At 44.5% G+C, this 12,163-nt stretch overlaps 1 protein-coding gene across 7 annotated transcripts in view; it reads right to left on the bottom strand.

The window, feature by feature from the left end:
* Nucleotides 1-12,163, bottom strand: part of TRIM9 (tripartite motif containing 9) — an 89,751-nt gene that overhangs the window by 21,172 nt on the left and 56,416 nt on the right. For all 7 annotated transcript variants that reach the window (XM_066608025.1, XM_066608027.1, XM_066608029.1 and 4 more), the window contains exons 6-7: nucleotides 8,975-9,132; nucleotides 7,343-7,481 (exon numbers count right to left, since the gene is read on the bottom strand). In XM_066608025.1, the coding sequence (XP_066464122.1) occupies nucleotides 7,343-7,481; nucleotides 8,975-9,132 (297 nt within the window). The remainder of the gene's footprint in view (nucleotides 1-7,342; nucleotides 7,482-8,974; nucleotides 9,133-12,163) is intronic.

Below are 12,163 nucleotides of genomic sequence, written 5' to 3'. Positions count from 1 at the left end.
TGGACAGCACACAGACACCAATCAGTTCTAATGTACATGGGCACAGCACAGTCACATGCATTGGCGTGTCCTATCCCTAAAACGGACAGGAATAGAACATGCCATGAGTTTTTTCATGCTGACCATGGGTCTACGAGAAAAATCATCCATATGTATAGCCTAAAAATATGCAGTGTGCAACTAGCCTTATCACACGACCGTATATATGCAGCTATTATAGCTGCGCCCAAAAATCGCATTCGATTCCAAGGTATTCATTCAAATGAACGATTGTTGGGTGCGTTAAAAAAAAAAAAAAAAACGCACCGGCAAGAAAAGCAAAACAGCAACTGATTTTATACAGTGTTTGAAAAGATAGGTCTTGCCCTTTCTTTTGCCGTGATAAGCTGGAAGCCCCCCGTCTTTCTGCCTCTCTCCTCCACTCTGGCGTCTGCAATGGGAGGGGGCGGAGCTAAGCTCCACTCTGTCTCGCCCACTCCCATTGCTGGCTATCGACAAAGGGCTGGGGGTGGAAGCTTAGCTCCACCCTCAACCTGCGCACTTCCATTGCACACCGCTCGGAGGGGAGGAGAGAGCCGGTGAGTGGGAGGGAACTGCTTAGATGGAAGCGGATGCCGGCTGATATTCGCTTGTGTAAATAAGCCCTTAGGGTGGCTTTACATAGGACAACTATGGGCCAAAAAAAAAGCACTCAAACAAGCAAATTTCAGCGAAAGTTATCTTGTGTCAACACTGAACCTAAGAGGCAGTAAACGAGAAATCGCTCAGCAGTTGCTTGTCCTCACTGAGACAAAGCGACTTGGGAGCGATTTCTCGCTTAGTGTTAACAGGCAGTCGTTCATCTTTGAAGGCAGACTGATAAGTTTTGGGATGACTGTCGGGCACTTAAGCACCTGACAATCATCCCACGTAAAGTCACCCTTAAAGGGGTTGTCCCGCGGCAGCAAGTGGGTCTATACACTTCTGTATGGCCATAATAATGCACTTTGTAATATACATTGTGCATTAATTATGAGCCATACAGAAGTTATAAAAAGTTTTTTACTTACCTGCTCCGTTGCTAGCGTCCTCGTTCCCATGGAGCCGACTAATTTTCGCCCTCCGATGGCCAAATTAGCCGCGCTTGCGCAGTCCTGGTCTTCTGCTCTCTTCAATGGAGCCGCTCGTGCAGAATGCCGGCTCCGTGTAGCTCCGCCCCGTCACGTGCCGATTCCAGCCAATCAGGAGGCTGGAATCGGCAATGGACCGCACAGAAGAGCTGCGGTCCACGGAGGAAGAGGATTCCGGCGGCCATCTTCACCGGTAAGTATAGAAGTCACCGGAGCGCGGGGATTAAGGTAAGCGCTCCGGTAAGCTTTCTTTAGGTCCCTGCATCGGGGTTGTCTCGCGCCGAACGGGGGGGGGGTTGAAAAAAGAAAAAACCCGTTTCGGCGCGGGACAACCCCTTTAAGGCACTTCACATGGAATAATTATCGGTAAAAAAAAAAGCGTTCAATCGAGCAAAAATGAATGCTAATCGTTCAGTGTAAACACAGGCAACGATTGAACGGCAAACGATAAATTGTTCACGTTTTTGTTCATCGCTGACTCGATTGTTGAGTCGTTCTCATTCACTTATACAGCAAACAGCTGAACGAGTTCTCATTTCAACGAGCCAATGTATGTATCTGTATAGCGAACTTTGACATCGTTCGCTTATTCAAACGAGTCTTAACGAACTCCTATGCCTAAGCTCGTTCCAGTGATGCTCGCCCCAGTGCTGTTACACAGGAGCGAGTACCGCTAGCATCACTGAAAGCGCTACCAGCAGGGATGTGGAGCGGGCCGGGGAAGTGAATGGCTGCCATTTACACTGCACGGCTAGATGTTCAGTTTTCTGCATGCACAAACTGAACGGGACGTGGATGGATAGAAATGGATGCAGAAACTGCAGGGATGTACCTGACAAGTCAGTATAAAGCCAGTTCTCAGTGTGATGACTATTTATGGTGTCATCTGACCGGTCTGCACTGAGCAGGTTAGAACAGAGGGGGTTGTAGGAGATCCTTCCTCTACAGGCTGTTCATGATTGCATCAGCGGGATCATGAGCACTCCAGCAGGTCACATGATACACTCTAATGATGTCACGGATTACTCTGGGAGTACTCCAGCAATCTGAAAATGAATATGCCTATAGAAACCAGGACTGTAGTTCTGGGCAGTGACTGCTGTCAGCTCTCTCCCTCCCTCTCCTGGCCGGCTGTATTCTGCTTCTTCCCAGTCCTGGTTTCTATATTTTCCACGCTCAGAGCATGCTCAGAATGTAATGATGAATATACCAAAAAACTGTCTGAAAGAAAAACTGTCTTTGTTGCCTATGACAACCAATCACAGCACGGCTTTCATTTTTCAAGAGCACTATGAGAAATTAAATTAGTTGCTATGGGCCACAAAGACCATTTTTTGTTTTAGACAGTTTCATAAATCTCTCCCAGTGTGTTCTGTACTGACCCTGAAGAAGCTGCAGTCGTCCTCACAGTAAGTGATTTACAGCCTTTAGCTCTATGAGTTATATGCAAGGATGGTCTTACCTGTATTAGGCTATGTTCACATCTACACTAGGGGATTCAGTCTCCGTTATAAGAGCAGGAAAGAGGAATCCCATGGCAGAACAGACCCATTTTGTGATGGAACCGAACAGCCCCCACTGACTACAATGTATGCAGGAGTTTTTCGTCCAGCATTTCATACCAGATCTGTGATGGAGCCTCCAAAATCAGATATGAACACAGCCTTAGTAATCCTATTGTTCTTAAAACTTTTTTTCGGTGACATTGTCTCAAGTTACAATACTTTTAGGCCTCATGTCCACAGGCGGATCTGATTTGCGGAATCCGCAGGGCGTCACCCACGCGGGAGATCCGCAAATCAAGCTGGCCATAAAGAAACATGGGCATCCGCAGGTGAATTAAAGCATGCGGATCTTTGGGTGCAAAAATCTAATCGCAGCATGCTTCATTCCACCGCGGATCGCCCGCCAACAGGCCCCACAGATGTCTATGGGTTGCGGAATAAAATAATTAAAATGATTTCCGCAGTCTATCCGCTGCGGGCTCTCATCCACCTGTGGACATGAGGCCTTAATGCGTTATGATATTTTTCTGTATAGGGGGATCACTGCGAAGGTGTAGCGGGAAGCTCCTGGACACCAGTAGGAAATTGGTAACAGGCCCCCTCTCTACCTACCTTGCGCCATTTATAATACTGGTGTCTTCTCATGTGGCAGAGGAACCCTTGCGACTCACTCCCTCCGCACTCCCTATAGTAGGCCCGATTCCCGCCTTAGCTTACTCTGGATCCACAGAATAGACATGAACTGACACAACAAAGATTCCGCTTACACACAAGAATAAAAGAAGCACACAATGATTATAAGCCGCCCAGGAACAATGACAGATGTTGACACAATCCGTTCTTTTTGGTCGGATCAATACGACATGAATCGGCCATGTTGGATTTCTTTCAACAGATACAATGGTTATTAATTCCATCCTCCAATGAAACTGACATGCATGTTAGACCGAGATGAATGTTCATGTGAATGTAGCGATATCTGACATCCAATAAGGTTTCGTTATTGTATGCAGCTTAAAATGATTGTCCATGATTAGAAAAAAGTGGCAGCCTTCTTCTAGAAACAGCGCCACACCTGTCCATGGCTTGAGCCTGGTATTGCAGCTAGGCAGTTTTGAGGTGAATGGTGCTGAGCTGCAATATCACATACAACCTGTGGACATGTGTGGCGCTGCTCTGGGGAGAAAGCAGCCATGTGTTTTCTAATCCTGAACAACCCCTTCAATTTATGCATGAGTGCTGCGAAGTCCTCAGCAGCGCAGAACTATGAACTGAGGGGACACAATCTACAGTCAATCAGATTTTCAATCTTAAATACATTTGGCACAAGCAATTAGAATCCTGATCTCGGTTTTCTGTCAGTGAATGAAAACTTTCTTGTTTCCATCCAGAGGCTGAAAACTTGAACACACCTAAAAAGTCTCACTGCTGAGGGTCTGTAACAGTTGTATCCCGCCTAGACATTCCTATGTGAGTAAAATAAATCAGCAGCTCCATTCTCTTCTGATAGTTTGTTACAATGTATCAGTCTGGAGTTCAGGCTGCTTCGCTCACAGAAGTTTGTCTCAACTGGATACAATTTTAACAAACTCTCATTGTTAGGCCCCCTGCACACAGGCGGAAATTCCGCGGCGGGATTTCACGCAGAATTTCCGCCCATGGAAGCTGCCATAGGATTGCATTAGAAAACGCAATCCTAGGCAGACGTCCGCGATTTGTCTGCGTGAAATCACACGCGGAAAACAAATTGCGGCATGCTCTATTTCTGTGCGGGTCTCGCAGAGGCCCGCACAGAAATGTCACTTCTGGGTCGCCGGCTCCGCTCTGCGCATGTGCAAGCTGGCCGGCAGCCGGCACATCACAGAGCTGGAGCCGCGGGAGCAGGTGAGACCCGCACTGGTCCCTGCAGGGGTGCGGGTCGGGTCCCACTGTGAGAATTCTCGCAGCAGGATACGACCCGGCCGTCTGCAGGCGGTCTAAGAAGTGTTAAATCAGGAGGGGTTTCGATTTGTATGGAAGAACTTATCCAGTCCTGTTTATGCCAGATTAAAAGAATTTTACCTGTAGTTGACAATGGGTTATACAGAAAAAATGCCACATGTGAACACAGCCTAAGGGCTCCTCCCCATGAGCGTATGCGTTTTTACATTTGCTTGTGCGCGCCATGAATTCGCAGGAATGGACGATTTTCCTTGATCAATTCCCAAGATTAATTAGCGTTTTCTCGTCCATTCACACAGCTAGGTGTGATGTATTAGCAAAAAAATACGCCGCTGCCCGGAAATCTCTCGCTTGGCATAAATCATTAGAATTACTTCAAATGCCTAAATAGAGGCACCGCAAATTCACCCATGTGAACAAATGCATTGGAATCCAATGCCTCCTTTTTTCAGCCGGGCGTGAAAACGCACCTACATAGCCACGTAAAAATGCTTGTGTGAATAAAGCGTTTGGAGTTACAAGTGGTGACTACAAGGGTCTGTCCTGGGTCCTTCTTTTCAATGTTTGTAGGGGACATAGACGGTTTGGTAAATACTGTCCGTCTGCTAAAGCCTTGAATTTGTAGCGCGTAAAAAAAGTTGCCCTATAAGAAATAGAACATGTGCGACTAAAAATCGGAGGGCACATTAACGCACAGTTGGAAAAGATAGGTCTTGCTCTATCTTTCAAATCGATATATGCTGGTGGCTCCCCTAGACTCCTATGGGAGCTGGAGGCAGTTTATCAGCGTTCAACGCTGTGAAACGCTTACAGGTGCCTCTATGTAGGCATTGGAAGTCAATATGAGGATTTACGGTGAGCGAGGAATTTCCAAGCTGCGCCGTATTCTTTTGCTAATACATCGCATCCAGCCATGAAAATGGAAGAGAAAACGCTAATTAAGCTCGGGACTTGATCACAGAAAATCGTCCATTTATGCGAATTACCAGCTTGCACGAGGGAATGTAAAACCCATACGCTCGTGTGAAGGAGCCCTAGCTGTGTAAAAATGTGATTATTTGCTTTACAGTGAATGTATTAGATCATGGTCAGCTGAATTTCACAGATACAAAGTTCCCATCTTTCCTTCACACAGCTGTAGTGTTAAAGTCCCGTGTCCGGAGGGGGCTACTATTGCCTGCATCTGTCCTTCTCTGCCATCCCTCCAATCCGTTGGTTCCAGATCCCTTTTTCAGCCATCCAAGATAACCAATGCAATCTTCAGACTACCTGTTCCCCACAGTGCATTGGTACTAGTGATCACATAGTTAGCTCTGGCCAATCAAAGAGCAGTAAACAGTGTGTATTAGGTAGCTGGAAAATAGTTTTGGCCATCTTGGATGGCCAGATTGAAGGAGTGGCTGAGAAAATTAAATGAAAACAATATACCCTCCTCCCCCTCTGGTCCAAGGACAGAAACCAAAGGGTTGTTTTAACCCCTTGAGTGGCGGGTTTCCTACCACCCTGTCGTGCCCACCAGGGCAGGTTTTTTAATATGGTCTAATCATTAATTTTTAAACTAATTTTGCAGTTGCGTCTCAAGAGCCATAACTTTTTCATTTTTCCATTGACATGGCCATATGAGGGCTTGTTTTTTGCGGGACAAGTTGTGATTTTTTTAAACAGGGGGGAGGAAAAAAAGAAATGGGGAAAAAAGAAAAAAAGGGGCCATGTCATTAAGGGGTTAAATAATGCATTAACTTCCTTCTCTGGGTCATTACGACGCATGGATACCACATGTGTGATTGTATTTTTGATTTTTTTACAAAGTAAAGGGAGACAAGTGTTTTTATAATTTTTTTTATAATTTTTAAATTTTTTTTTTTTTTTTTTGTCCCTTTAGGGGACTTCCACAGGGACCCATCAGGACCCCTGATCACATTCCGGGGGTCCGATGGTGATAGCCCTTTACATGCTGCAGTGACAGCCCTTTACATGCTGCAGTCACATAGACTGCAGCATGTAAAGGGTTAACACAGCAGAGATCGGAGGTTTTCTCTGATCTCTGCTGTAAGAGCAGGTACCTAGCTGTCCTCTGACAGCTAACAACCAGCTCTCCCTGCCACAGAGACCATCGGCTTGCTTCTGACAAGCCGATGGTCTCTTTGGCAACCTGTAAACAAAGCAGGAGATATTGCCGGCATATCGGCAATATCTTCTGCTGGTTTTTCAAAGCCCTTGCTTTGTTCTGTGTGGGACTTTGCAGGCAGAGCACACTGTCACCGCTTGTGGCATTGTGCTCTGCAGCTCCCATACTGATACATAGCCCGGAAATCTTCCGGGCTATGTCACTATGAGCAGTGGAGCTCGTCCCGGAAATTTTCCGGGCGTGCCACTCAAGGGGTTAAATGATAGTATTCTGGCTGCCTGATGCCACCACTAGATGGAGCTCACTACACAAAAATATAAAGCTCCCACTGAACTTAATAACATTGTGCAGTAAACGTGTAAGCTCCAGCTTGTGACAGATGGGAGATTCTGACTCTTACCCCACTGATCCCAGGCATGGGCCTATTTTAGGCCCTGTAAATGGGAATTCAATCTGCCTATTTTCAGTACTAAAGGGGGTCTCGGTGTCTGAACATTCACGGATCAGTGTTTAATGACACCTGTCAACAAGTTCTTTTAGTGGGGAAAACCCCTTTAAAAAAGACTTTCATCATCTGCATATAACAAAAGTCATTCTGACGACCAGCAGGTAAGTGATAATGACATTATGTGCCAATAATGCTTAACAGAACTGGTTACCTTCGGAGGTCTGGAGGACCAGGGTCTTACTGTATTGGCTGACCCCAGCTTTATTGAAGGCCTTGACCCGGGCGTTGTAAGTACTGTTGAAATGTAGACCATCCACTGTGCACATGGTCTCCTTCCCGACAAATACTTCCTGCAATGGTAAACAGCATCTATTATATGAAACTTCCATACAGGGAATGTGGAGAAGTAGAAATACATAACTCCTTCCTTCCAGAAACAGTGCCACTCCTGTCCATGGGTTGTGTCTGGTATTGCAGCTCCGCTCCACTGAAGTGAATGGGGCTGTAATTCCGCATACAACCTGTGGACAGGTGTGGCGCTGTCTTTGAAAGTAAGTATCTATTTGAAAAATAGATAAGCCACTACCTATGGGTAGTGACTCCAGCTAAAGTACATTGTCTAATGGAAGTCTGATATCATCCTAAATCCACTGTCTCATTGTAGATCCAGGTTACTGTTCTATCTTCCAAGCTTAACACTGCAGCTCTGCTCAGACAGCAGTGATGAAGATCTGATTTCCATTACATAAGAACAGAATAAACCCCAAGTGACATTATCAGATAACTTACTGAGGGAAGTGGGGGTGGTGCCGAAAATTTGATTGGCTGTATTCTGGCGGCCAAGGGCAAATTTGGTCAGTGAAAAACTGACCGTTTCCATGCAACTTTAATGCAATCTTCATCCATTTTTAATGCATTTTTTGTTATTTTCATGCACGATTGGCATTCGTCTTATATGAAATGTGAGTGCAATCCGTTTTTTAAAATGTTCCCATAGAAAAGAATGGGCGATTCATGAGGACGAATTGCACACAAATAGGACATGCAGTGACTTTCGAAATGCAGACTATGGCTCCAAGTGAAAAATCGTATGTGTGAATTATCCTATTCAAATGAATGGGTCCTTTTTCCATGCATGCTTTACCCATCTGGGACTCGGATATACCTCGCCCGTGTGAATACAGCCTTATTAAGCGGTTTATTGACGGACTTTCTGCTGCAAAGGTTTATGGACTGCAATATGGGGATTTATTACCTGCGGCCTCCTCACAGATCTTATGTACTGTGTAGACCTGCGGATATTGATGACTCGATAAGTCACCCGTTAAACATTTCTTGGATGAATCAATGACAATTTCTATCACTGCAAGCTCCTACGGCCATCTGCAATGGGAGGCAGTTCATGCAATCTCACTACTGTGCATAACCCAATATATACACATGGATGTATAGATAGGAATAGTCGAGGTAGAATTAGGGGGTGACTCTAGTATTACAGCATTGCATTATGGTTAGAATTCTGCGTTCTAAGATTGACTATTTTATATTATTTTTCTATTTTTTTTTATCTCCCCAAACCCCATGCACTGCAGTAAGTACAGTTCATCCTGGTCCTCCTGATTCATGAATGTTACACCAGAACTACCATGGTAATTCTATAAAAGGGCAAAGACGTCAGTGGCCGCTATGTCGTGCACAGGCTGTCCCTGGATAATAGTGGGGGATCCTGATCCAGGATTCCCCTTTAATAACTCCCTATGTCCTAACAGAGCATATAGAAATGGTTGTACATACTGGGCCTTTTTTTTATACATCAAGACATATTAAACAAGTGGCCTCTTACCCTGAATTGGCCGCCATTTCCATCATCCAGCTCCAGAATGTATCCTTCTGCCTGCACCATTGACATGGGCGGTTGTTTCCAGGACAGGGTAGCACTGTTATTTTGGGTGCAGCACTCTTCCATCTGTAGCATTGGAGGTGCCGGTACTAAAGAGGGAACTGAGCATTTAGGAAAAGTAAGAGGATGAAGAATTACTGTAAAATGTCCCTATATGAGATAATGCAAACCCCTGAGCTTCTCAGATGTCTCTTCGACCTCGTTCACATCATCGTTTTTGATTTCAGTTTTGCATTTCCGTCAGAGGAGTTGCAAAATGAAAAAAACAAACGGCTTTGTTTTAAAGCCCCATTGATTTCAGTGGCATTTCCTGAGCTTCAGTCATGTTCAGTTCAATTCTGTTTTATTTGATTTTTGTGTGGAAAACAATATCGCAGCAGTCTGCACTATTATACCAGTTTAAGGCCGTATCCACATGAGTGACACGGTATGGACGTGAGAAAATAGCAGCAAGATAGCATCAGTGGTTCATGCAATCTCACTGCGTTTTCTCACGGCGATAACATGATTTTGTGTCGCTACAAAATCACAGGATTCACGGAATGGCTGTGATTGGTTTATCGAGCGCTGGCTCTGATTGGTTCATGAGAGCCATGGCTCAGCCAATCACAGCCAGCCCTTCCTGGAGGCGGGGATTTTGATCCTCCAATCCAGAAAGGGCTGGCAGAAGACTGAAGATGAGTGCCGGAGGTGAAGAGTAGAAGACACGCTGCAGATGACAGTGCCTCTAAGGTGATGTATTATTATTATTTTTTATTTTTTTTACTGCAGATAGGGCTTAGTTTAGGGCTTTTACAGTAGGATTTCCTACGTGTGATGCAACAGAAAGGAAGGCTCCGCTCCGTAGGGAAACATGGGCTACAAAAATAATAAATAAATAAATCGCTGTATGGAGCATGCCACAAAACATCACTTGTGTGGAGGAACCCATAAGAAAGCATTGGCTCTACATTTTTGCAATTTGTAGCACTGTCGCATCGCGACAACATTGTGCACGAAAATTGCCCGTGTGGAAGCGGCTTAAAAAAACGGAACTCAAACATTTTTTTTTCTTTACATTATAGTCAATGAATAACGGAACTGAAGGAAAGGTTTCTGTTTGGTTCTGTTTTTGATGTCCAGCTAATAGATCCGTTCTAAATGAGTAGGTGCAGACAGTTAGAAAGGCAAAAGAATAAAAAACTGATCTCTTAAAAATGGATGTAGGTGGAAGTAGACTGACAGATACTGTCCATTTTTTTACAAATCCATCTACCAGATCCATGAAAAATTTGCTATCCATTCCATTTAAAGGGGTATTCCATTTACACAAAATTGTTGTCAAATGAATGCTAATGCTAATCAACTGCTATTAAAGTTTGCAGTATGGTTCTGCTTTGAATTTTGTGTCTGTAGCTCTGTAAACCATCACCTTCAGCAGCGGTTATTGCCAGGTTGCTTCTGGATACAGCCTGCAGGTATTCCAGCACTATAGGACGGGCTTGTTCAGTAGGAGGGATGGCTTCCCGGGATCAGGTTGCTAACCAACAGCAGGGCAGCACTTAGCGGAGATGTAGTTTCAAGTTGCATGTCAGTAAGGATGTGCCGGCCATCTTGAAAAATAGCGATGTGGGGAAACATCAGAAAAGGAGGACAGGAGAAGAATGTAATGGCTGCACGATTTATAGCCATAATCAGCTGTGCATAGACATGGCGCTAACCCCATCTGGAATTTTTGAAACTTTGCTTCAGAATTGGAATACCCCTTTAAGAAAAATTTGATCAGTTCAAAAGAAATGAAAGCACTGAGTGAACGAGCCCTTATCAACATGACGAAAGAGAAAGCATGGGGACAGGCCTCCTACTGTGATCATTAATTATTGGGGCACACTAGGTGGGAACTACTGTAGAACAGGGCTTCTGTGACTACTGCATGGAGGGGGCTGCTGTGACTATGTCACAGAAGTGGTGCATGTATATCGCTTATCTGGATTTCAGTAAAGCCTTTGCTACAATTCCACATAAAGAGCTTATAGATAGGTCATTGAAACTTGGGATTTAATCCTTTGGTAGTCCAGTGGATTTGCAGTTGGTTAAAAGATAGATTTTACAGTGTTTATTAACCCTTTGCAATCCAATTTTTGATTCAGGGTTTCCTAGGGGGCTTTCTCTTTCTGTCATTATACAATAGCGCCACCTGCTGGCTAGAGCCAGTACTGCGATATGTGACAAGCTGGAAGGCCCCAACAACAGAGCGTCCAGTAATATACAATAAGAATACCCTGCCGGATGTCTTCTGACATTGGACCTGTACAGCCTTCAATAAGAATGTCTGCAGACGTCAAACAGTGGATTGGAAAGGGTTAATTGAGTGTATTCTGGACAGGGGCGAGGTACAAGTGCTGACCCCAAGAGTTTGTCCCAGGTCCTATTCTTTTTAGTATCTGTAGTTGACATAGAAGGAGGGGTAAGTAAGGTCTGTCTATCTGCTGATAAAACAAGTCTGTAATAGGGCTGATACTCCTGATTGTGTCTGCAACATAGATAATGATTTAGCCTTACTGGATAAATGGTCAAAACAATGCAAACAGTAGCTCAATGCTTCCAGATATAAAATAAGGCACTTAGGGAGAAGACTGAGAATTGTACTGGCTGTTCTGTGTTTTCCAGAACTTCGGAAGAGAAGGATTCTGATTTCTTAGAGCCTCAAAATGAGTCCACAGTGCAGTCAGGCAGCAAAGAAAGCAAGTAGGATGCTCAGCTGCATAGCTAGAGGTATTACCAGTAGAAAGAGGGAGATTGTGATCCCGCTGTAGAGAGCTCTGTTGAGACCAGAGCTAAACACAAGAACAAGGGGGCACAATCAAAAATTAGTTGGGGGAGATCAGAAGTAATGCCAGAAAATAATATTGTTACTGAAAGAGTAGTAGATGATTGGAACAAACTTCCAGCAGAGGTGCTTGGAAAATCAACAATAAATGAATGTAGGATCCTGGGATAAGCATGGATCTATCCTAGGAGAGAAGTAATATAAGAGCAGACCAGATGACTACGAGGGGCTGCTGATAAGTCTTTGGCTTTGTGTTCTTTTTTGTTTCTATGGTAACGAATGTAACATCACATGAAAGCCTTATGTGTTTAATATATGTTTTC

Source organism: Eleutherodactylus coqui, chromosome 6 (assembly GCF_035609145.1).
Source record: "Eleutherodactylus coqui strain aEleCoq1 chromosome 6, aEleCoq1.hap1, whole genome shotgun sequence".
Taxonomy (NCBI): Eukaryota; Metazoa; Chordata; class Amphibia; order Anura; family Eleutherodactylidae; genus Eleutherodactylus; species Eleutherodactylus coqui.
The sequence above is the reverse complement of the archived record's forward strand: the minus strand, read 5'-3'. Positions and strand labels throughout refer to the sequence as shown.